We start from the raw sequence: 26,184 nt of genomic DNA on the forward strand, positions 1-26,184 counted from the left end.
ATATGTGCAAAAACATACATACTTTGCAAAACACTGGAAGAGAAAATAATGTTTGGGTGATAAAGTTATGGATAATCTTTGCTTTTCTTTTGGAATTCCCTTTAGTGTTACAGTGTTTTCCTTAAAAATAAAGTAAAACTTCAAAATATTAAAAAAAATTTTTTTGAGAACTACTAACACTTGGTAATTATTAAAATTAATAGTTGCATATTTGAATGCATTAACATTCTGTGACGATATCTACTGATTAGTATATATTCTACCCTCTTTTTAATGGATAATATAGAATTGTACCATTTGGGTGTGGTGTAATATAATTAATCAGTCTTTTCTCTCTCTCTCTCTCTACATATATATACATAGTTAGATTTTCCCCAGTATTTCAGTATTTTAAATAACGCTGCTGAAAATATCATTGACTAAATTTTTATGCATATACACAATGATTTTTCCAGAATAAATCTTCAGGAGTGGAAAGATTATAAGTCAAAGGAAAACACATTAAGATTTCGCTACAGATTGCCAAAATGGTCTCTAGAAAACTAATGTCAGCTTGCATTCCCCACCACGAGGGGAATAAGAGTTCCTTTTTCTAAAATTTAGTGGCTAGTAATATGCTTATATATGTATATACGCACACACGTATGTGCATACGTGTGTGTGTATATAGATACATTTGGTCCTTTAACTAAAACTTATTGACAGTCTTGACTCCATGTTAAGATTTTATGGGAAGATTCTTGTATTAATCTTTTAATTACAAGTTAGAAACTAAGTGGACATAACTAGATAAATGCACTCCACACATCCTCCATGCCCCCAAAGAAAGCCCTTCTAGGCTACTGATTATGGAGTACTGTTGGGGATTGAGTTTCATCCAAAGCTAATTTTCCAAGATGTTCCAAAAAGTAAAGTTTTGGGAGAATGAAAGTGATGTAAGGTATAGAAGAATTATAATTTTAACAAAATTAAGAATTGATTATTTTTAAGCCATGAAAAACTTAATTACATAAGATACTGACCTAAATGTTACAGTAATTTTATTCAAAGATAGTAGAAATGACTAAGTTTGAAGCTTATCTCTAAGTGACTTTTTATTTTCAGCCTGAGATTGGACATTAATATGAAAGACAGTGCACATTATTGAGGGTGATTTATAATAATGCTCATGATGATTTTAACTGAAAAGTTACTTAATTTTTTCTCATGGATTGAAAGAACACTCATTTATATATTTGGTTTGTCTTGGGAAGAGTGATTTAAGACCCTTTTCTACCTTGAGATTTTTATAACTATGAAATCTGTTGAATCGGCGATATCTTGTAATGCAATATAGAATGTAAGTATTGTGGGAGAACTTGCTTGCACAGGGAGCAACAAGGTGTTTTTTATAACATAATCATAGCAAATGATTTCCCTGATTTTACAGATGAAGTTGAGACACTGAAAAAACTGGAACTAGATCCCAAATTATTTGATTCCCTAGTCCACAGGACAGCTGGAAGGGTCATTGGTCACATTTGGCCCTCTGATGAAACTGAATGCATCTCATTCTCTGTTATCAATGGACTAAAAGATATTTAGGATGGTAAAAGAGATAAATCGTATTCATGCTGGATATTAATTAAAATATTCATCTTTTTTTGCTGGAAAAAAAGTATTTTCCCATTGGTCTTTAATGGGACTGTGTGATTTCTTATTTTGAAAGTTGTTCATTAATAGGGATTGGAATTTCTTATCTTCACTTCTGTGATCAAGTATAATAGGAATTGTAAAGCTGCACAGAAGGATTTATTATACAATTGCATATTTTTGTTACATGCATGTAAAGAAAATTTTATTAGAAAATAGATTTGTATAGACTATTTCTCAGTTGCTTTGCCTTTAAATCAGAAATAATTATATTATTTCATACCAGAAATTATTTCATACTGGAAATAATTGTCTGTTTGGAATCTTGTCCTATAAAAAGAGCTTTTTAAAAAGAAGAGTTTTTTTCTGTCATATATGATTGTTATTGAAAAGTGAAATAAGAAGGTAGGTGAAAATGACTCTAGGTTAAAAAAAAAACACAAACACCTTGTAAATGTGTGGTACTTTTATGATACCCAGAGACTAATAATTTAAAAAAGAAGTTCTACGTGAAAAGTAGATATAGTAACTCCACATACAACTGGATAGGTGTATAGACATAGACTCAAGTCTGAATTATAAAGGTGTCATCTAGAAAGATAAGATTTTGCAATTGAGTACTCATGTGAAGGAAAATAAAGCAATATCTTAGAACTTTTTCTTTTCATGTATCACAGAATGAAGAGAATATCTCAGGGATGACAAGCTTCCGTGAAGTTCTGGAGAAAATGCTGGTTATTGTGGTGCTCCCAGTCAGGAACAGCCTGAGGAGAGAAAATGAGCTCTTCTCCTCCCACCTGGTCTCCAACACCTGTGGATTACTGGCCAGTATTGTCAGTGAACTGACAGCGTCAGCCCTGGGATCTGAGGTAATGTTATATTTTGATACTGGATAATGAGCACATGTTTAAACTCTCCACATTGTTTCTTTTTTCATATATTTTGACTTTATAGAAACTAATTTTTGTTAAGAAAATACCTTCAAGCTAGACTGTTCCCCCACCTCCACTTTCTCATACCTCTCCTCTGCTCTTACGTGCTTCCTATCTCTCACCAGTGTACCCAGGACGTTGCAGTAATACAAGGTATACGTCTTCCCCTTGACTGCCTCATTGCACAACCCACCATCATGTCCCAGTAAAAGCAAAAATAGTTCTCATTGCTGTGTAATGAGAAATAGAAGCAGGACTACTAATCATGAATATATGGTGTGGAAAAGGTAAAGAGGTTCACATCTTAGCTCTGCCCACTTGATTGACCCTAGATAAACACATATGTAATATGGAAATAATTTTTATCTCACCTGTATCACAAAGGCTTTTTTTAATTGTAGTAAATAAAGTAACAAAAAATTTATCATTCTAATCATGTTTATGTGTAGGGTTCAGTGGCATTAAGTATATCCACATTGTTGTACAGCCATTATCACAAAGTTTTAAAAGGATCAAATATTAATATGTTTGAGAAAATCACTTGGAAACATTTTAAAGTCCCTTTACATTTTTGTAATTATTTTTCACCATTTCACTGCCCTGCTCACTCTGTTTTATAATTTACCTGAACGTTTTGACTGAATTTGTTCAATGTTTCTGTTTTTTTCCTGTAAAGGTAGACAGTAGATTGGTTTTGAAAATCTTGTCATAATGTGAAATATATCATACAAATGAATGTTTAATAACCGGCATGTACTGAGTGGCCCCAGGTCTCTCGTTTCTTACCAAGGGATGTCTTTCTCTATTTTACTTTTATATTTCCTAGTCTTTACTTTTACTTACTTACAGATTTATTTCAAAATATATTCTCAATTAGTCCATTCAGTCTATACTCATTACTGATTCATAGTGAGAGTTTAGCCTTTAGGATTTCTAAATGATTATACACACCTGAACAGATTTTAGTATCTCACCGAGGCCTGAGAATTGAAACCCTTGTTAGAACATTTTAATTTTCTTTTTCATTTATTCATTCAGCCTATAATATGCTTCCCTCCTATACTAGATTGTGGAGGAAGAAGTTTATAATGCAACAGTCCCCCCTCAGAAATTTACTATCTCATAATCTCCTGTGAATTTACTTTTCTAATGAAAAGGAATGCCCAAAATTGCAGGTGCCTGATATACAACCTTAAGAGTTTCTAAAGGTCCTGACTTAGATATCCATATTTTTTTTTCCTCAGAGGAGTTTGTAATTCTTGCTAAAATCATAAACTTCAGTTTTTTCCTCTTGTAGGTCTTTCAGACTTCTGCAGCTAACTTAGATCAGAAGCATGCACTATAATTAAAAAGATAGTTTCCAACCAAAATAAGTACTCTGATCCTCTCTAATCAAAGTCTGTAATTAATGATATTGTACTTGTGTGTATATATTTTCCCATATTGACTGCCAAGTTATAATATACACTAACTAGTGATGTTCAGATTTAAGGCATAGAACATTTTCTGCAATGAAGTCTTAGCTTGAAAACTGACATATAAGAGGAGGGATGGTCTGACTGAAGAGGGGAACCTTGAATCCATCTCTTTCTTGAATATCCTTCTGTCCAGCATTCCTAGTGTTCTGTGTGTAGCATTGTTTGAAAACCATTGGTTTATGAAATATTTATGAAATTTTTGGTATCTCTTTGCAAAGTGAGTGATCATTCATGTGTCATGACTGTGACAGCTTACAAGTTCATAGTTCTGACATAAATTAAGTGAAATGTATAGTTTATATGACTAAAAAATACTGTCACATGATATCAATTTGTGAATTTAGAATGATAAAATCTGACTTTATTCTTGGTTAATCTCAATGGAATGTACCTTTAGGAAGGTTTAAACCATCTTGTTAAAGGTAGGTTATTTTACTGAACTTCCTAGAAACTTTTAGACACTTTTGTTAAAGGTGTATTAGTAATGCTTAAGTACAGACTACTGATGTAGTTGCTTTTGTCGTTCACAGGTCGATGGGCTTAATTCTCTCCACTCTGTTAAAGCCAGTGCTAACCGATTCACAAAGACAAGTCAGGGGAGAAGTTGGAACACTGGGAATGGGTCCCCAGATGCAATCTGTTTTTCAGTAGACAAACCTGGAATAGTTGTGGTTGGTTTTTCTGTCTATGGAGGAGGTGGAATTCATGAATATGAGTTAGAGGTGTTGGTTGATGATGTAAGTACCACTCTTACAGTGTTCATCCTGCTGTGTGGGTTGTGTGTCAGGACATATCATCATTATAATAGTACAGTGGTCCAAATACTGAGGGTTAAGCAGATTAATCATAGATGAACAACATTAGAGAAATTGAAAGGGAGTGATTCTACATGATTGCTTATGTACCATTTTGGATCGCTCCTGCCTCAAGTTTTTTGCACTTCCAGGGAAGATTTTAAATGGAAAAACTAGAAATTGAATAGCTAAGCCTCTGATTATAAATCTTGAGTAATTTTTTTTTTGCTATTGTAATATTTCAAAAAACAAGAACAATATTCGGGCTGGTATTATTACCTGTATCAGTGATTAAGCAGTTTTGTCAGAGTGCTAATGGATGATTCCTAGTAAAGATAGTGTTGTTGATTAAATTAGCTGTATCTTGCTATATACTCTGTAAATTTTTTAAAGTGCTCGAGTTTCACAAGGTTTTATTAAAAGTGAGACAGGTAGCATGTAAATCATTTGCTAATCAGTAACAGTCTGTATTTTGCTTCTTTTGAGCAATTAATTTGAATTATTTCTTTACTTGATTTATTTGATTAGACTCTATAATTAGATATAGCATTCTTATGAAGAAGGGGTAGTCATTATAAGACAGATGAAAAAGCCTATTTATATGATATAATTTGTAGATGCCTCAGGAAATCAGATGAAAATGAATAGTTTAGAGGAGCAAAAATGTTTTATATTTATATGCAAGGAAATAAACTGCTTAAAAAGAATAACTGATTATAAGTCAAAATTGTTCATTTAATGAAATTAAGAGCATGTGGGCTCTGTTTTATTTTGTTTTAATTAGAGTGAACATGCAGGGGATTCAACTCATTCTCACAGATGGACATCTCTAGAATTAGTCAAAGGAACTTATACAACAGATGATTCACCCAGTGATATAGCTGAAATCAGACTTGACAAAGTTGTTCCTTTAAAGGTAATTTTAACAGTATGTTTCTTTTTTAAATAGGATGTATTATTATGAGTTTACTTAAAAACAGTGAAAAGTATATCCCTATATGTGGTCCTTTAAATGTTTATATAGAGTACCAGCTGTATTCCTGATATTGTACTGTATTATATTCTATTTTTGCAGAAGATCTCTTAAAGTGCAGTAGAGTGGACAGTATTCACAGGTTTTGGAGTCAAACAAACCTAGCTCAGATACCTGCTCTTCCAAATATTAGCTCTAAGACATTAGACATGTCATCATTTGCCTACTCTGAGACTGATCTATAGATTGGGAAGGATAATACCTCCACTGTAGTGTTGTTCAGATTAAATTAAGGAATGGAATAAAGTACTTGCCTCAATGTCTAGCACAATATAGAAATTCAGTAACTATTAGTTCCTGTTTTTTCTTCTCCTGTTGTGCCAAAACTTATGTAAAGAACAAGTGGTCTTAATAGATAGTATTAACTATTAAAGTTATTAATATCTTATACAACTTAATTGTCTAGCAGTAAATAACCATTTAGCAAAACAAATTTTACTTAACATTAAAGTAATAATTAATAGAGTAATTCTGAAACCAACTATAATAATTTTTATTATATACAGAATTTTGGATGAGGTAAGTTCATCGGTTATTTCATCAAAAACATAAGCGATACCAAACAAACAAACAAAACCCCATCATTATGAAGTTTATGTCATGGGTCATTAGGCACCAGTGTGTGTCTCACATTTTCTCTATACAGTAAATCTCGTTTTGGACAACTTTTTCTTACGGATATTTTTTTCCGTTGTCTGTCTGCCTATCTATTTCTGTCTCTGGAGGTCTCTCTTAAAATAAAAATATAATGGACTCACCATTATTTTTCCCATATTTAAAACTATTTCAAAAGTTAAACTCATCAAAGGAAAATATTAATTCATATATTTAAAATCTCTTATTAAGGCTAATATTCTTTAGAGTGTGATTTAAAGTAGGAACTAGAGTCACACTGCTTGTATTTAAATGCTAGTTTCACTACTTACTAGCTGTGTGACTTTGGGCAAGTTACTTAATTTCTCTGTGCCATAGATTCCTTATCTGTAAAATAGGGATAATAGTAGCACTTACCTTATGAGGTCATTTTAAGGATTAATTTAATGAAAGTAAATCACAGAAAGTACTTAGGATGGTATCTGTTAAATAGTAAACATCAGTAAGTGATAGTTATCACCGTTTTATCCGTCAAAAACCTCATTTAACCAAATTGTCTATAAATATAACAAATTCGTTATACGGTTGACCCTGGAACAACATGGGATGGGGTTTACCCTCCTCACAGTGGAAAATCCAAGTGTAACTAATAGTCAGCTCCTTTTATACCTCCCTATACTGGTTCCATATGTGTGGATTCAACCAACCTCTGGTCATGTAGTACTGTAATATTCACTGTTAGAAAAAATCCCATGTAAGTAAAACCATGCAGGTCAAACCCATGATGCTCAAGAGTCAACTGTGTTTGCCCAGGTTGCTGCTAGAGCTCATTTTATTTACCCTCTGTACATTATGAATAAATATAAACATGCCTTACATCTTTATCGTGAAGGAAAATGTTAAATATGCTGTGCGCTTGAGGAACTATGGAAGCCGCACAGCCAATGGAGATGGAGGAATGACCACGGTTCAGTGCCCTGATGGCGTGACGTTTACCTTCAGCACGTGCAGCTTGAGTAGTAATGGCACAAACCAAACCAGGGGACAGATTCCACAGATACTCTACTACAGGTAGGTGTGTGTATAGAAATCAGGGAGCTATTCTACAGTGGTAGAATATGTGCATTTTACTACCGAGGGACGCTGAATGGGGCAGTGATAATTAAATTATACAGTGTATCTTCCTTGCACGTGCTAATTTGTATAAAAAGATCTCATTTTAGGGACTTTCCTGGCAGTCCAGTGGTTAAGACTTCACCTTCCATTGCAGGGGGTAAGGGTTCCATCTTTGGTCTTGGAGCTAAGACCCCACATGCCTCACAGCCAAAAAAACCCAAAACATAAAACAGAAGCAGTATTGTAACAAATTAAATAAAGACTTAAAAAAATTTTTTTTAAAAGGTCTCTTTTTAATATATAAATTCAGTGTTTACTTTAAAACATTCTTTGTCATTATTTCTTTAATATCTTTGAAATGTTTATGTCTGGGCATACGTGCTATTTGTTGTCACTTTTAGAGCTTTGTGGTCTACATTTTCAAATTTTAATGGCATTTATTCATTTTTCTAAAAAATACCAAAAGTTAATGATCAAATCAACTCTATACCAAAGTACTATTGTTACCTTGAGCCACTTGTTCAGTCTGCAGAATATTTTGGTGTCTGTGAATCTAGTCCTTGGAGCCCTAGAATACATAATGATATGTTTCTAATATTTTTAAGAAAAACCATTCCTTATGTAAAAAGTGGAAAACAAAGAATTAGAGCAATTTTGAGTTAAAAAAAAAAAAACACCTTTAAATATACATTTCTCACTGAATCTGAATTTTTCTTTTAGTAACTTAGCTGGAATCATAGGTAATAGTGAGTACCATTCACCACGTTTGTCCTCAACCTGACTTGACATCAGATCACTGAAGTTGCATATCACTTTCAGAGGCTTACTTCTTCTTCCATTTCCTTCATAAACAATCTGGGGACACTGTCTCGGCAGTTAGTACAAAATGTTTTCCCCTAGATATAGATGATCTGCTTGCTTTCTCCACCAGAAATAGAATAGAAATAGTAGGCATTAAATAGTTACACAGTGGCATATTGCTGCTGAGATACAAAAGCTTTCTAATCCTTTTACCCTAATGGAAAACCTTTTGTTATATAGCCCTACAATAAACAGTACATTATTCTCTTTCTCAAACTGTAGATTAGAAACCATATCAGGCACAAAAGAAGAGTTATGTGTTTCAAAAAGGTGGAGAGCCCTTTAAAAACATCTGCTATCCAGAGTTTATATGTTTATAAAATAGTGTTTTCTATATTTTGATATTTTCCACCAAGATTTAAGTACCATTAGCTTTAAACTCTAATTAATTAAATTTTAAAAGATGAAAATCACTTAACTATAAAAACCATGCTACTCTGATGGCTCCCAAGTTTCTATCTTTAGCTTCTGTCTCCTCTGAGCCCTGGAACGAATATCCAGGTCCCTCTAATAGCTTCATCCAAGTGACAGTAATGGAGATGATGATGAGAGTTCTTGTGTACTGAGTACTTCCTTTATGCCATGCAGCGCTCTGAGTGCTTTCCCTGTGTTATCTCAGCCTGTCCTCACAGGAGCTCCATGAGGTGGGCACTCTCCTATCACTGCTTTACAGATGAGGGAACTGAGGCCCAGAGTGGCTCAACAACTTGCCTGAAGTCACACTTGTAGTAAATATGGTCCTGGGATTTGTAGGCAGGGGATTGGACTCCTGATAAGCTACCTTTAACCACTGTACCACACACACATCCTCTTTAAGATTGGCTAATAGGCATCTTAGTGGATGTCATCCACGGTGCTTCTCCCCATCCACAGGTACAGCAGACACCTTGGGGGTATTATTGACATCGCTCTTTCCCTCACACTTTACATCAGTAAGTCCTGGCAGCTGTATTTTCAAAATATCCTAAATCTGATCTTTTCTACCACTCCCATAATTAACAGTCTAGCCCAGACCATCTCTACCCTGACCTAGGTAACTACCTGGATAACTGGATCTTATAGGAAATAGCCTCTAAACCAGTCTCCCTCCTTTCACTGCTGCTCTGCTACAGTCTGTCCTCCACCGCACAGCCAGAGTGACCTTAGAGAAATGTAAATCACATCAAGTTCTCCCCTTGCTCACATTCCCTTCATAGCTTCCCTGTCCCATTCCAGGATAAAATGTAAACTACTTACTGTGGTGTTTGAACCTCACGTGATCTGACTCCTGTTTGCCTTGCCCACCTGTCACCCTTCACTCTTTGTCTCCTTTCACTCCAGTCACTTGTCTTCATTCTGTTCCTTAAACTTACCCATCTTGTTACTGTCGGAACACTTACCTTACTGTGCCTTTTGCCTGAATACCTTTCTCTTAGCTCAGATCTTTTTTTAACACAATTCAAGCCTTTGTTTAAATAGTGGTTCCTTCTTGATCTTATTTAAAATAACTTTATGCCCTTAATCTGGCTTTATTTTTCTTTGAAGCCTTATTACTCCTTAAAATTATTTAGTTAAATATTTACTTTTTTTTAATTTTAACTTTTTTAACTTAAATGAGCTATGATCCAGATATGATTCCTAGAGTTAGATCATGTTTTACCCACCATATAAAATGATCTCATGTGTTACTCATGTTATAGGAGTGAATTTGATGGAGATTTACAATCCCAACTTCTGAATAAAGCTAATGAAGAAGATAAAAACTGTAGCAGAGCTCTCTCTGTGGTAAGCACTGTTGTTCGAGCTGCAAAAGACCTCTTGCACAGAGCTCTTGCTGTGGATGGTAAGACTTTTCTTTTACTTCCTTAATAGTCATATATTTGATTCTTTAATTCCCTAACTTATGCATAGGGTTACTGAAGAGGAACCATCTTGTAGAATCCGAGTGTTTTATTCATTATAGATCTAAACTTAAATGTACATTCATTTTGGATCAGGCATACTCCCTGTACCCTAATGCAGAATTTTTTAGAATGTTCAAAAGCAATTATTTTATACTGTAGTTTTCTTAGTTAACCCAGTAAGAGAAAAACTCTTGATGAAACTGAGTCTTTGCTTCTTTTAGTCGTCAAAAAAACATTTTGTTTTCTCCTTTAGACCTGTTTTTCTTTCTGTATGTTCTGTTTCTAGCATCACCACTCATCCAAAGGGTAACCCCAAACATCTCCCCAAATTCACTTGTCTAAATTGAGTTCTGTGAGTTCCTCCACTGGAAGCTTTCCAGTTTGTATTCTCCTCTCTGTTCTCCCATAGTTCAGGCCGCCATGGTTCAAGCACATGTCCTCCTTTTCATGGGTTGATAACATCCTAATAACCTCCCTGCCACCTTTCCCCCGTACCCCGTCGAGTTATCTGGTCGTCCTCCACAATAGTAGAAGAGTTGCATTTATAAAAACATTTCTGTTATCTATAACATTTGTTCCTAAATGAAGTTGCACATCAGAATCACCTGAGAAAGTTGCTGAAAATAAAGAACATTTGGTCCATCCAAACTAGTGGTTTAGGCTGGGTTAAGAAACTGTATTTTTTAAATAACTGTCCAGCCTATTGTGATGCAACAGTAAATCTAGAACAAGTATTTGGAAATAATTGACCTTTAATATAAAGGCCAATTTATTATAATTTATGTAACATAATATACTGTGTTCACAAACTAGACTCAACTTCCCAGTACCATGTTCATGGATAAATAATTAAAATGTCCATCAGCAAAATGCTTTCCTTGGAAAAATGGAAGGTAGTATAGCTAATAACAGCAAACGTTTTTGGAGTACTTAATGTTTGCTGGCATTGTTCTAAGCGTTTTATATGTAAACTCAATCATCACAACTCCACTGAGGAAAGTATTGTTATCCTCTTTTACAGATGAGTAACCTGCATACAAAGATTATGTAGTTTGCTTAATGTCAGGCATATAGCTGTGTGCGGCACCAAGAGTAGTGGTTTAGAATCATGACTGTTACCTGAGTTCTAATCCTGGCTCTGTCGTTTTACCGGTGTATGATTTTGGATACGGTACTTAAATACTGTGTGCCTTGATTTCTACTTCTAAAAAGTGGCAATAATAAAAGTACCTTATTTTAAGGATCAATTGAAGTAATATGTGTAAAGCCCTTAAAATAGTGTCAGGTCCTTTATAAGCACTCAATCAATGTCAACTATAATTTTACTCAAGAGACTACAATATAGATTCAGTACAGCGTATATACAGTACAGTGAAATTGCCTTCTGACTGTAGTGTTAATGCCTTTTTTAGCTGACGACATTCCAGAACTGCTTAGCTCTTCCAGCCTGTTTTCCATGCTGCTTCCCCTTATTATAGCCTACATAGGACCAGTGGCTGCTGCTATTCCCAAGGTGTGTGTTTAATTCTCTTTGAATCTTTTTTGTAAGTACAGTTTTTTTTAGATTTTGTATCTTTGCTTTGAAAATACTTAAATCTTTGAGGCATCTGGGTTACAGATAACAAACAGACAGACGTGTAAATGGTAGAAGTTATGAGTTAAATAACTATCTGATCTTAGTATTATTTACTGGATTACTATGTTTACCTATTGGCTTTACGTTTGAAGAACTTGGGAATTGGAAATATGTTTTAGAATATGATATGTAAGGAATGCTTAAGCTCACTGAGATGTTTAATATTTATAGTGATGCCAAGTCTCCATTTTGAATAAAAATAGCAATGTAAAAGAATGAGTGTTGTAAAATTGTGAAACATTCACGTCATGGGAGAAATTATAAACTGTTAATTCTTTGGCATAATTAAGTTTGAGTACAGCCTAGTTTATTGCAGATCACAAAAAGGCAGATGGGTTTAAAAATAGACTAAGTTATTTTCATGTAACACCTAAGACATTTAAGATAAATCTTTTTTCGCATAGAACAAATTTCTCTTTGAAGAAAAACTTAGCCAGAAAAAACTTTAGATGGAAATTCTTAATAATAAGGATAACCAACAATTATAGTAATTAATAATTTTAAAGCAACTTTCACATTTACTGTCTCATTTAATCTTTTTTTTTTTTTTAATACTAGGTGGCTGTAGAAGTCTTTGGCCTTGTCCAACAGTTGCTTCCTTCAGTTGCCATTCTGAATCAGAAATATGCACCCCCTGCATTCAATCCTAATCAGTCAACAGATAGCACCACAGGAAACCAGCCTGAACAAGGCCTGTCTGCCTGTACAACCTCTAATCACTATGCTGTCATAGAGAGCGAGCACCCCTATAAGCCTGCATGTGTGATGCACTACAAGGTGGGCACCAATTCCTAGGGACCGTTTAAACTTAAAACTTGATATTCTATACGGATATCTTAAAAGATACTTAGCCTCTGTTCAGAAGTATAACTACTTCTGTTTGTAAATATAAAGAATCAGCAGGTGGTTAGACACTGTCAAATACACAAAAGGGTTAAAGAGAGAATTTTTACTGTTAAAGAGTGTAGTTTTATAGGGTTTATGAGAGTTGTTTGCATATCTTTTTACAAGTACAGGGCTGTGTGTAATGCTCAGCTGCATATTATATATTGTAATACTGGATATAAGCATTAAAATTTAAAAGTCACTTTTTTCTGAACTGATATTATTTGTACCACAGCCTGAGCTCTGAAAACACCCGATGTAGGATTTTGAATATTATACATAATGTTAAAATGTACATATAAAATATTTATAATGTTGTCATTATAGAGTATTCAAAATCCTATTACTTGCTTTCTAAATTGTATCATTTAAATTAAGGGGGAGAAAGAGAATTTGCCCTCCTAATTATAAATTTAAGGTTTATGCGCTTGTAAAATATTCAACTTTTTATTGTAGACTATGGTAAACATATGAAAGGAGAGACTAGTACAGTTTACCCCATTTATCCATCATCCCAGATGCAGAACTTATCAACTCAGGGTCAAACCTGTTTCATTTATTCCCCATCCTCTTTGTCCCTTCCTATATGGTTTTAAAGCACATTCTTGGATTCTTCATTATATATCTGTAAAAATGTAAGGGACCTGTGAAAAATAACCATGTTATTATCACACTTAAGAAAACTAATAATTCCTTCATGTTATCAAATACACACATTTTAATTGTTTCAACTAGAATCCGAATAAGATCCATACACTGTGAATGGTTATGTCTTTTAAGTCTCTTTTAATCTATTGGTCCCCCTCCATCTCTCTCTTTTTACTTTCCTTGAATTTTATTTAAGAAACTGGGTCATGTGGTTTTTCGGGGGGTTTTTTTGTTTGGTTTTTTGTTTTTGATAGGATCTTCTTCAGCTTGCCTCCCAAGTCCTTTAGACACACCCCTTGTAGTCATTCATAGCATCCTCACTCTCTGGTGTAAGATGTTATAAGATGTTACAGGCTCTCATATAAGAGGTTTTAAGAGGCTTACACATTTCCTGCCTTAGATCTGAAATCCGCCATTTTTTCAAAGTGCTGTGATTCCTTTTAATGGTAATGAGTGTTTAAAAGCCAAAATATGTCACTAGGAATGTTCATTTCCCCTGGGTTGGTCATTGTTTCTAGATATTTCTAGTGTACAGAGCTAGTACATACACTCACATGTAAACACACATATATACAGGCATATATTATTTTTATATATATTTATATATGTGTGTATGTATTTATGGATAAGCACATTTATGTGTATAAGAATAAAATACCTCACGAGTTTGTACAGATGATACTCATTCAAAATAAGGACCACAAGTTGTTATAACTGAATCTTCTTTCTTGTAAATCTAGAATTTACCACATAAGTGATGTCTTGTTCTCCCCAGTACATCCTGTTGAGAAGTACTTAGTCACTTGATTAAGGTGATAGCTCCACTAAAAAAAAGCATCTTTTTTTCCTTTGAAAATGCATGTGTGTGGCTATCTGTGGGTTACAGACTGTGTAAAAAATTCTCTTTCAACACATTTTAGCATCCATTGGTTATTCTTACCCAAATCATTTATTTTTTTTTATTTTTTTTATTTTTTTGGGGGGTACACCAGGTTCAATCATCTGTTTTTATACACATATCCCTGTATTCCCTCCCTTCCTTGACTCCCCCACCCTCGAGTCCCCCCCACCCTCCCCGCCCCAGTCCTCTAAGGCATCTTCCATCCTCTAGTTGGACTCCCTTTGTTATACAACAACTTCCCACTGACTATCTATTTTACAGGTGGTAGTATATATGTCTGTGCTACGTGGTTGCAAGATGGTGGCTTTCTAATTCTGTTTTTCCTCCCAGCTGGTGTTTCATTGTAAAGGAGCGTTTTCCCATCCCTTCCACTTTAAAAAATGTATTTATTTATTTATTTTATGTGTTTATATTAATATGGACTCAGAGATTCTCTTTTTGCTCAGTGTTATAATTTTTTGCTGTCATTCAGTTTGATGCCCAAATTTTAATTGATTTGGCCAGGGAAAGTCTGTTCAAGCTGGATTCTGTGCCCTTTTTCTGTGTTTTCATCAGTTATTGAGTGCTTCTTACTAGTTCCAGTCAACACCATTGAGGTCTTTTTTTTATATCTTTTACATTTACATATGCCACTATGAATAATAAAAATGCTATGTAAAATTAACAATTTCTTTGGAAAATTTTTGTCTTTGTTATTAATCCCACTAACATTAATATAATCAAAGCACTTTATTCAGAAGTTGCTTGGAGTAGTTCAATTTATGTATATGTGTAGGTGGCTATATATGATCAGTTTAAAAGTTAGACTTATTTATTTATACTTAACTTTTGTGAGTTTTTTCCTATCCTACTTGATTTAATTTTACTTTTAAAATATGTAAAATATTAAGATGGCTCCAGAAATAAAATTATACAAAACAACATACTCAGAATTATAAGTCCTCTTTCTTCTCTGCTACTCACTTACTCCAGCAAGTATCCTGATGTATCCTTCCTGTGCTTTTTTTTGGGGGGGGAGGGAATCAGAAAGATAGATAGATTGATTTAGATGTAGTCTTATTTTCCTTCTTTATTTAAAAATGGTAATACGCTATATATACTACTTTGTACTTTGCTTTTTAAATTTAGCATTGTGTATAGAAGTCTCTCCATGTCCATTTAAAGAGATCATCCTCACTCCTTTTTACAACTTTGGAGTTCTCCCCTACAGAGACGTGTCAGTTTCTTCAGCCAGTTTTATGTGTGTGAACCTCTGGGGTGTTTTTCATTTTTTTGCAGCTTTTTTTTTTTTTTTTTGCAGTGAATAACTTTGTGCATATGTTTGGGGTTTTTTGTTTGCTTTTTGTTTCCATATTGTTAGAAACATATCTTCAAAGTAAACTCCTAGAAGTGGGATTGCTGGGTTAATCAAATATAGAATGAGGAGCTTTGTGCTTGGTAGATCTGGGATTGCTGACTCAGAGGGTAAATGCATATGTAATTTTGCTGGATGTCGACAGTTCCCTTCCATAGAAGTTAGGCCTTTTTGTATCCCCAGTGCTTGTTTTCTCACAGCCTCCCCAAAAGAGTATGTAGTTACATTTTGGGCCTTTGGCCAGTATAATAGAAGGAGTGGTAGGAAGATGGTGTCTTGGTTTAGTTTGAATTTACATTTATGTTATTGTAAACAAAGTTGAGCTTTTTATTTAGATAGAGATCGTAAAAAATCCCTATTAAAAATGTTTGCTGTAGTCCAAGGTAATTTTTTTTAGACTAATATCATACTTAGGAAATGTCTTAAGGTTTATATCATGTCCTACAACCAGTTCATAATTTACTACTTGATATGGTCCTACTTAACTGTATTTTGACTACCATTACAGAATTCCTTCTACCATGATGGTGACAGAAGCTTAAAAGTGGTCCTAAAAATACTTATAATTATGTGCCATCATAAACTTATATATACAGTAAAATTTTAGGTTAGGAAAACATAAAAATCTAGGCTTTTATGGAGTATATAAGTGTATGTGTGTGTTTATATTTATTCTCATAATATATGAAGTTACAAAGTTTTTTTGTTGATAAGAAGAAGCATTTGTAATGGATACTATGAGTGATAGATAACCTAAAAGTGACTAAAACCTTACATTTTAATGATTTATTCATTTCCATCAATGTATCTGTATTTTACCTATCAAATTATATTATCAGTTACCTGCTTATATTCCTTAAATGCATACTGACTGAAATGGAAAATTTATTATATAAATATACTCTTCCAGAGGAGAATCGATAGCTGAATGTTTATGGAAATTAAGCAGCTTTGTAATTGTTCTTCTAATGATATCAGTGTGTATTTAAAAACATTAATGCAATATCAACCAAATATTATATAGAAAGCAATAGATATTTCCGGTGGGGAGTAGAGACAATTGAGACTGACTATTAATAACTTGATTTCTGATCACTTATTTCCTTACTTAAAATTTATTTACAATATTAATTCCTTACTTAAAATTTACAGTATGTTGAAGGCATCATCTTTACCGTATGATGTCCTGTTTCTAAAATAAACAAAAAGCTAAAATCTAATTCATCTTATGAGAGTGACCTTGCCTGTTGACCTCAGGTGACATTCCCAGAGTGTGTGCGGTGGATGACAATCGAGTTTGACCCTCAGTGTGGTACCGCACAGTCAGAAGATGTCCTCCGTTTGTTGATTCCTGTCAGAACTGTTCAGAATTCAGGATATGGACCAAAATTGACATCTGTTCATGAAAATCTTAATTCCTGGATAGAATTAAAGAAATTTTCAGGATCCTCTGGGTGGCCTACAATGGTTTTAGTGTTGCCAGGTAAGTTATCTTTTTCTTTTTTTGTTTTATACTGTAAAATATGTGCATTTATGATAATTATGCTTAGTAAGGATACATCATTGAAAATGTTTATTTAACTTTTAGAAGAATCTTTTCAAGACCTATTCTGTATTTGGATTGCAGTTGGGTAGTGAAGAAGACTCTCTGGGCATGGGGCATAACATGACCGAGTTTTAGAAAAGAGAATGTTTTGAGGATCTTGTGAGAAACGATTAGCTTGACGGAAGTAGAGACTTAATACTGAGGAATCTCTGTCTGTATAGTTGGGGCCAAACTATAGAACAAGTGGGTTAGGTATTTTATCTTCCTAGTAAGTGCTAAATTTTAAGAAGTTACCAAGGATATCTTTGGTTCAAGAGAACTGGTGAGCCACTGAACCCACCGAGTTGTGTAAAGCTGTTGTTTTCAAGCTTGAAGGTGTATGTGGCCAGGTGGGTGGGGGCACTTTTGTTATTGCAGTCTGTTGTGTTTTTAACCAGTTAACCATAACTACTCTTGTGATCTCTCAAACTAATAGCCAGTTTGAATTCAGAAACTTCTTTCTTCTAGTCTGACCTGCCTTGTTTGTGAAGAGATCAGACACAGCCAGGTTCCAGCATAGAGAGGATTGCTCACACTGAAACAGAAAAGGCTAACCTAGGTCACCTCAGTAATTGACAGATAATTGACAGTGATTGCTCATGTATCTTAAAAGTAGGATATGTGATTAAAGAGAATTAGATCATAGAGAAAAATAACAACCTGGTATAGTTTTATTGTTTCTAGTGTTATTTTGAGCACAGTTTTTTTCAAGTAGATAAAGGGACCCCAAAACAGACCAGGTTTTTCAGTGCCTGATTTGTATTGCCACCTATCTTGAAATGGATGAAAGTAAGGAAATTTTAATAAAGTTGTTTCAGATTTCGAACTCAATGTTAGCTTTTTTCTTAGGAAATGAGGCCCTTTTTTCATTGGAGACTGCATCAGATTATGTGAAAGATGACAAAGCTTCTTTCTATGGTTTCAAATGTTTTGCAATTGGATATGAGTTTAGCCCTGGACCTGATGAGGTGAGAATGAATTATCTTTTGATTCTATTAAGGATGACTGTGTTTCTGAGGGCTGCTGTTGACTTAATTGTGTTTTCTGCCTGTATACAAGAAGTCTGAAATTTATTTTGAGCTAGGGTATATAATTTAAAATATTTTGTGGTTTAATATTGTGCAGAGGTGTGGTTTTGTTACTTTTAATATGTGAAGAGAATGGAGTCTGTGTAACATGACTGAGCCTTTAAAGACTTAGTATAATTGTGCCTGTTTCAAACCTGGTCTGGTTGCTATACCCTAAATAAATAATAGAACCTAATTTCACACTGAGACTAACTTCTAAATGTTTCAAATCATGCAGTTAAAAAAAGTCAAGGTGAAAAAATGATCATGTTCCTTCAAAGTAATGAATGAAAAATTCTTTGGCAGTGATCCTGTAGGTCTGAACCTTATAGGCAGTATGAGATGTAATATTGAATCTCTTACAATCTTTTTTTTTTAATTTAATTTATTTATTGGCTGCACTGGGTCTTCATTGCTGTGCGTGGGCTTTTCTCTAGTTGTGGCGAGCAGGGGCTACTCTTCGCTGCACTGCACGGGCTTCCCATTGCGGTGGCTTCTCTTGCTGCAGAGCACGGGCTCTAGGCGTGCGGGTTAAAGTAGTTGTGGCACGCAGGCTCAGTAGCTGTAACTCATGGACTCTAGAGCACAGGCTCAGTAGTTGTGGTGCATGGGCTTAGTTGCTCCGGGGCATGTGGGATGTTCCCAGCCCAGGGATTGAACCCATATTCCCTGCATTAGTAGGTGGATTCTTAACCACTGCATCACCAGGGAAGTCCAAATCTCTTACACTCTTAATTAACCATTAGCTGCTAACACATGTTTACTTTTAGTTTCAGAAGTTATGCTTGAATGCAAGTCACACTTTTTGATAATCCATATCATCTTTCAAAAATTTCATCTTCCAAACATTTTTTAAAGCATCTGATTTTGTTTTTGCAATTCTCCAGGGAGTTATTCAGTTGGAAAAAGAACTAGCCAATCTTGGTGGGGTTTGTGCAGCAGCTTTGATGAAAAAAGATCTAGCACTTCCTATTGGTAAGTCTGGTCAAGGTGTTTGTTTATGATTTAAAAATAATTTTTAAGAATAGAATATGCTTATTACAGAACATTCTGAAAATAGATTAGCAAAATGAATTCAGCAGTGTCATACATTCATGAGCAACTGCTTAATACACTGGTTGTTTGAGTTTTTTGAATGGAGACTGAAGACTCTCTCTCTAGTCTTTTTATTCACACATATGTGCACACAAGCATCCACTTTATGTACATACGTGCTATGTACCACATTCTGGATTAAGCATTGGAAATAGAGTGTTAAACCAAAAGCTTAAAATATCTCTCAGGTATCCTAGTGGACATATCAAATAAGCAATTGGATGCTCATTGTCTAGAGCTCAGGGGACAAGTCAGTAGAAATGTCATTTGAACATAGCATTTAAAGACATGGAGCCATATGAAAGATGAGCTACGAAGAGAATGCAAATGAGAAAGAGGAGATAGCCAAGGGTCAAAACTGGGACTTGCCGAAATTTCAAAGACAGATGGAACAGCAGGAAGAGGCTGCAAAAAAGACAGGCAGCAGCCAGTGAGGTAGGTGTAAAACCTCAGAGGAGTGAATATTGGTGGGATTTTTTTTAATGCAACTGAGAAGTCAGTTAAAATTTGTCATTGGGTTAAATTTGTTGGCTATTTATATATTCAATAAGAAATATATCAGAAAAAATGAGAGAAATATAAGGACTTTTAGAGTGGGGTGAGAGAGTGGAAAGTCAGGAGGGGGAGTCAGGTTGAACGTAGAAGAACTCTTTAGAAGAGTTTTCATGTGATGCACAACAGAGAAATGAGGCAGTGGCAGAAGAGTACCCATTTCGAGGATACAAAATTGTGTGAAACATAAATTGATTTATTATAAAAATGTAAAGATGAAAGTAAAGGTTTGTAAAGATGAAAATAAAGTTTAAAATGTTTGCTAGTTCTGTGATGTTTACCATAGTTGAACATTTTATTTTTATAGTAGTTGTGAATAAATGGCATTATTACTGCATTTTCCCAATTCTCACCCCCAAAAGTTCATCTGTATCTCCTCCATCTGGGACTAACTACCCTTCCCACTTTATTCTTTCTTTCCTACCTTCTCTTTCTTTACTTTTTTCTTCCTTCCCTATTCCCGTCCCTTTTCCTGCTCCCTTCCATCCTTTTTGGTTCCCTTGTTCCTACTTAATGTTGATACGTAAATGAGGAAATGAGACATTTGTGTTCTATTCACGTGAGGGAAATTGGTACATCTTTGAAGGAAATTTGTCAGCAGCTATTCAAATTTTATAGGCATATACCTTTTGATGTAGAGATTTTATATACATACTTGCACAAATGCTCAAAAAATATATGTTTTAAGATAGATTAATGTAGCAGTACCTGTGATTATATAACCTAGAAGCAACTGAAATGTCATATCAGTTAGGGATTGATTCAATAAGAAATGGGACATCCGTACAGTAGGAATGTATGTGACTGTTACAAAATAGCAACAAAAAAGTAGATCTGTGTATCCTGGCCAAGAAAGAGCTCCAAATTATATTCACTGATAAAGCAAGCTGCAGAAGAAAGTCCCATTTTTGTGAATGTTATCTTTTATGTGTATAAATACATGTGTATGTGCCTGTGTGTGTATATTGACACACATGTACATACACTTATTATTTGCACACAAAGTTTCTAGAACAATGAACTGTTGACATTATCTTTGGAAGGGGGCGGTGGCAGAATTTTTCATTCTGTACTTCTATATAATTTGACTATTTCCCTTTGAACATGTATTACTTTAGTAGTAATATTTTGTAAATTAATTGAATTGTCAAAATTGAATAAATAAAATATGTTCTACATCAAACAGTAAAGGAGAAAATGGCCAGAGAATACAGTTACTATCTTATGTTTTCCTATAAGTAATTGTTGTTTACTAAATGTAAAGCTCTTCTATAATATAACCAAAATAGAAAGGCTCAGATTCTGAATAATCACTACCCCTATGGTTTTTTTTGGTAAAAAAGTAAGTATACTAAATTCAAAAATACACATTTATATACATAAATATTATATATATCTTTTGAAAATCACTTGATGGATGCTTTCTTGAGTATTATCTTGAGAATTACAGCTTATATTCATACTGAAAGTGACACTTTAAAATATAAACTGCTGAGACTTATCCAGAGCGATGATAGTTCTCTTCAATTTGGAATATCAAATTTGTGGGAAAGGTGTAATGAATGCAAAGGACGGGAAAGTTAGTCTAAATATTGATATATTTTAGTAAAACTTTTCATTTACACAACAGGTAATGAGTTAGAGGAAGATCTTGAAATTCTTGAAGAGGCTGCATTACAGGTATTGTCCTCAAAATTGTAACGGTACATTAATTTTAAGCAGAATTTTCACTCAGATAAACATTGTTTTTCTTGAACATAGGGCTCATCATTAAGTATTTCCTTCCATAATTAGCAGATAACTCATAATTTCTCCCCTTGATGGGAGGGACCTGGGTGAGCCCTTGCTATACTGTGTGGTAGGTGTTAACTGGAGTGAGACGTAAGCCCTTCTGGAGGAAGAAGAGCTACCAAGTGCCAGTGGTCAGGGGAAGGCTTTGCCTAGTGGTGAACTTTTGAATCGGATCTAGAAAGAAGTTTTATTTACCAGTTAGAAAAAGGAGGGGAAAAGTGTTAGTGGTAATCATTTAAATAATATCTGTAGGGCATTTTATAGTTTACCATATTTTTGACATTATCTGTCTATTTCTACAGTTATACCTTGAGGTCAGTATTTTCTCTTGTATCTTACAATTATAATATCTGAAGTTCAGAGAAATTTTGTGATGTGTCTAAGAATTCAGCTAACTGGGAGATAAAGACCAGTGTCTAGGTCTTCTAATACCTGCAGTTAGTGGTTTACATTTTATTTATTTTCTGAAATGAATTGATTACAGCTGTAATAATAAAAACATTTTTATCTTAACTTTATCAATTACTATTCCAAACACTTTGCATATTTTTAACTCCTTTAGTCCTCACAACAACCCTATGAATTAGAGACTCTTACCTTTATTTATAGATAAGGAAACTGAGGCACAGAGAACTTAAGTAACTGGCCCAGAATCACACAGCTAGTAAGCAACTAGGCTGGAATTTGACCTGTGGCAGTTTAGTGACAGAGTCTATGATCTTGATCACTGTGCTCTAAGCATAAGGAGCCATGGTGTCCTCAATAATGTTAAGAAACTTCTGTGTTTTAAAAGCCCACCAGCTTTTGTTTTTGTTTTTTTCTTTTAAAAAAAGTGAAATCTCTGTATCTTAAGATACAAAAATAGAGATTGATTCAACACATATTTAATAAACATACTATGTCAGATAACATTCTAGCTAAGTAAAACCATCAAGTAGCTCATATTATCATTACAGGGATTATTATGATTTATAGAATGTCGTTTAGGCCAGATATAAAGAGATCTTTATTGTGCCACTGTCAAGAAAAAAAAAAATGACGTCCCAAATTTCCCACCTTTTTTGGCATATAAAGTAGTCGTTGTGATGGTCTAACATATATTAAACACCTACTGCTTGTTAAATTACATGTATTATTTAATTCAAATTTTATTATAACCATGGAAGAGATATCATTTGATCACGAGTTTATACATTTTACTGATTCAGGAATGCCCTGTAACTTGTTAGCTTGAGAGCACGCAGCAATAACTCATCCAAAGTCAGGATTTGAACTCGTCTGTTTGATTTTAAAGATCATGATTTTAAAATTACATGGCTTATAGAATGCAGAAGTTACTGTTGTAGAAATTGATTGAACTGAAGGTATAACCCTTTTCTATGAAAAATATTTTGTTTTGAAATTTATTATAGTCATTAAAGAGTTTCTAGAGTTTTAGCACTTAAAGCGGGTCTTCCCAAAATATAAGCCTTGCTTCTCATATAGCTGAGAACTAAAATTTCAGTTTTATCTCCCTTTTTTCCCTTAACTTTAATAAGGCTTACACAGGCTAACACAGTATATGTGCAGCCACAATCAGGCTTCCATCCACTTTTTGTCCAAGCTAAGACCTTGGTACCCACCTGCCCAAGAGAACAGACACCGCCAACCCATGATAGTTGCCAATAACAGAGATGCAGAAAGAGGGAGACCTTTACAGCTGTCTTCAGAGGGTGCCCTGGTGCTGACAAATGGGGATGCGGCACATGCCGAGAGCTAGAGTGGGAGGAGACGTACCGTTGAAGCTAGCATGCAGATCTCTGGTAAATCACTTACTTTCGTGGGAGGAAAGAGACTGGAAGTATTATCCACAGTTTTTCCCTCCTGGGAGTTTTCTACTATATAGGCTAAAGGAGCACTGAGGCATGGAGAGAAAATGATTTCCCCGAAAAGGCCTATCTAAAATTGGGAGTAAATTCAAAACATTCATTTAAGTAAAGTTTTATATTTTAAAATATATTAATGTTATCTTTTACCCAACAGGTGTGCAAAACCCATTCTGGTATTCTTGGAAAGGGTTTGGCTCTTTCTCATTCACCAACTATATTGGAGGCACTGGAAGGAAACTTACCACTTCAAATCCAAAGCAATGAGCAGTCCTTTCTGGATGATTTCATTGCTTGTGTTCCAGGATCAAGTGGTGGAAGGCTTGCGAGGTAACATACTTTAAGTACTACAAGGACTTTCTTTCAGGGTTTGCCTCAGCCTTCATTTCTGAAGAGAAGTGAGAAGGCAGTCATTAGGATGTTACATTGCTGGCTAAAATAATCTAGTTTAGGTGTTTTGGACTTGCTGAAATATAAAATGGTTGTTAATATTTCAAAATTTTTTTAAGTGTATGATAGTTAAAAATATGTGGAACACATGATAAAATTGAGAAATCTCTGTATTTGACGTTAATATTTAATATCTATACTAAACTCCTAAATTTTGTACTTCATTTATTTATTTTCTATTTATTTTTAAAGATTTATTTTATTATTTATTTATTTTTGGCTGCATTGGGCCTCGTTGCTGCACACGGGCTTTCTCTAGTTGCGGCGAGTGGGAGCTACTCTTTGTTGCGGTGCACGGGCTTCTCATTGCAGTGGCTTCTCTTGTTGCAGAGCATGGGCTCTAGGCACTCGGGCTTCAGTAGTTGCGGCTCATGGCTCTAGGGTGCAGGCTTAGCAGTTGTGGCACAAGGGCTTAGTTGCTCCATGGCATGTGGGATCTTCTGAGCTCAGGGATCGAATCCGTGTCCCCTGCATTGGCAGGTGGATTCTCAACCACTGAGCCACCAGGGAAGCCCTTACTATATTTATTTTAATATGGGATTTTTTCCAAATCTACAGTTAATGCAAATATAAATTTAGAATTTAAATCAAATCATTTGAGGTTGTGAAGTTCTCATTTATTTTGTTACTATTTGCTTTTTTTTGAAGATGAAAAGAGCAAATATGCAGATTTGTGTGGTTTTACTGGTGAATATAGAACTCTAACTTCGTTCTGGCTTTAATTTTAAAAATACAGAGGTTAACTCTTTAGTTTCTAAAAACCAAAATGGTGATTGGAGAAGAATAGAAAATCTTTTAAGTCAGCCTCACTGCTATCTCTGTGGACATTTTTATAATACATCACAGAATTACTCATTATTCATATCACAGGACAATTTGAATGTAGATCATAGGCATGGATATCACAAAGTATAGAAAGCTGGCAGAATTTACATGGAAGGGAAAATAGTGAGGAAAGATAGTTAGGAATTGTGTAAAGAGAGGACAGTGCATCTTTAACCTGCTTGCTCTCCAGCAAGCAGAATGTCACTTCTGTCCCTGACAGAGATGCTGCTCTTTCCCAGGTTTTCAGGTTGGCAGATTAGGCAGGCCTCCTTTAAAGAAAGTATTTGGGACTTCAAGGTATATGCAACCTAAATTCATTTTCTTGGTTATTTTAAATCAACTGTCATTAAAATTTCAAATTTCCTGATTTTAAAATTGTTTCTATTTTATTTATAATCATCAGGGATCTTATATGCTTTAGCATATTTTTTAAAGAATTTGTCATTAACAATTTCCAAGGGAGACGCTTGTAGTCATTATTACTGAGTCAGAAATGAAGCTATCATTTTAGCATTTTGTTCAATGTAAGTTTTATTCACTTGGCTTAGTATCATGTTAATTATTGAAGATGTTGATAAGTGTTTGGTTTTTGTTTACCTATTTTTTTTATTACTTCTAGGTGGCTTCAGCCAGACTCCTATGCTGATCCTCAGAAAACATCTTTGATTCTGAATAAGGATGATATTCGTTGTGGTTGGCCTACCACCATCACTGTGCAAACAAAAGACCAGTACGGGGATGTGGTACACGTTCCCAATATGAAGGTAATTATATCGGGATTAAATTAGTAGACATCTATGCACTGATTGTTGTAACTAATGAAATCTGAGAAATGGCAAGAGCTTAGAGTCTATTTGCAATACCCTCTTTCCATATACATAATGAAGGAAGCCAAAAAATTGTTTAAATGACTTGTTTATATTCATCAGTACTCATTTTTCCAAGACATATTTTTTGGTTTGTTTTTTACATTTTGCTAAGTGCTAAGGTGATTCAAAGGAAAGATAAGAAAGTGTCCATACAGAGAGTGCTAAGCACATGGAGGGGAAGGCCATAGTACCTAAGTGATTGAATGAATCATTGAAAGAATACACTGAAAAATTTTGTATTCATTTTTTAAAAGACGCATTTTGTATGTGGTACTGTTGAAACAATCCTTAAAATATAATATTAATACTTGTTAAATAAATTAAAAATACATAAATTT

The 26,184-nt window shown here is 34.4% G+C and overlaps 1 protein-coding gene across 8 annotated transcripts in view; it reads left to right on the forward strand.

Annotated features, from left to right (window-relative positions):
* Nucleotides 1-26,184, forward strand: part of MYCBP2 (MYC binding protein 2) — a 267,817-nt gene that overhangs the window by 141,852 nt on the left and 99,781 nt on the right. For all 8 annotated transcript variants that reach the window (XM_057707054.1, XM_057707050.1, XM_057707051.1 and 5 more), the window contains 13 exons: nucleotides 2,310-2,501; nucleotides 4,573-4,779; nucleotides 5,621-5,752; nucleotides 7,356-7,534; nucleotides 10,120-10,262; nucleotides 11,736-11,836; nucleotides 12,518-12,736; nucleotides 17,005-17,230; nucleotides 18,182-18,300; nucleotides 19,287-19,374; nucleotides 21,677-21,726; nucleotides 23,860-24,032; nucleotides 25,597-25,741. In XM_057707054.1, the coding sequence (XP_057563037.1) occupies nucleotides 2,310-2,501; nucleotides 4,573-4,779; nucleotides 5,621-5,752; nucleotides 7,356-7,534; nucleotides 10,120-10,262; nucleotides 11,736-11,836; nucleotides 12,518-12,736; nucleotides 17,005-17,230; nucleotides 18,182-18,300; nucleotides 19,287-19,374; nucleotides 21,677-21,726; nucleotides 23,860-24,032; nucleotides 25,597-25,741 (1,974 nt within the window). The remainder of the gene's footprint in view (nucleotides 1-2,309; nucleotides 2,502-4,572; nucleotides 4,780-5,620; nucleotides 5,753-7,355; nucleotides 7,535-10,119; nucleotides 10,263-11,735; nucleotides 11,837-12,517; nucleotides 12,737-17,004; nucleotides 17,231-18,181; nucleotides 18,301-19,286; nucleotides 19,375-21,676; nucleotides 21,727-23,859; nucleotides 24,033-25,596; nucleotides 25,742-26,184) is intronic.

The sequence above is a fragment of the Hippopotamus amphibius genome, chromosome 14 (assembly GCF_030028045.1).
Source record: "Hippopotamus amphibius kiboko isolate mHipAmp2 chromosome 14, mHipAmp2.hap2, whole genome shotgun sequence".
Lineage (NCBI taxonomy): Eukaryota > Metazoa > Chordata > Mammalia > Artiodactyla > Hippopotamidae > Hippopotamus > Hippopotamus amphibius.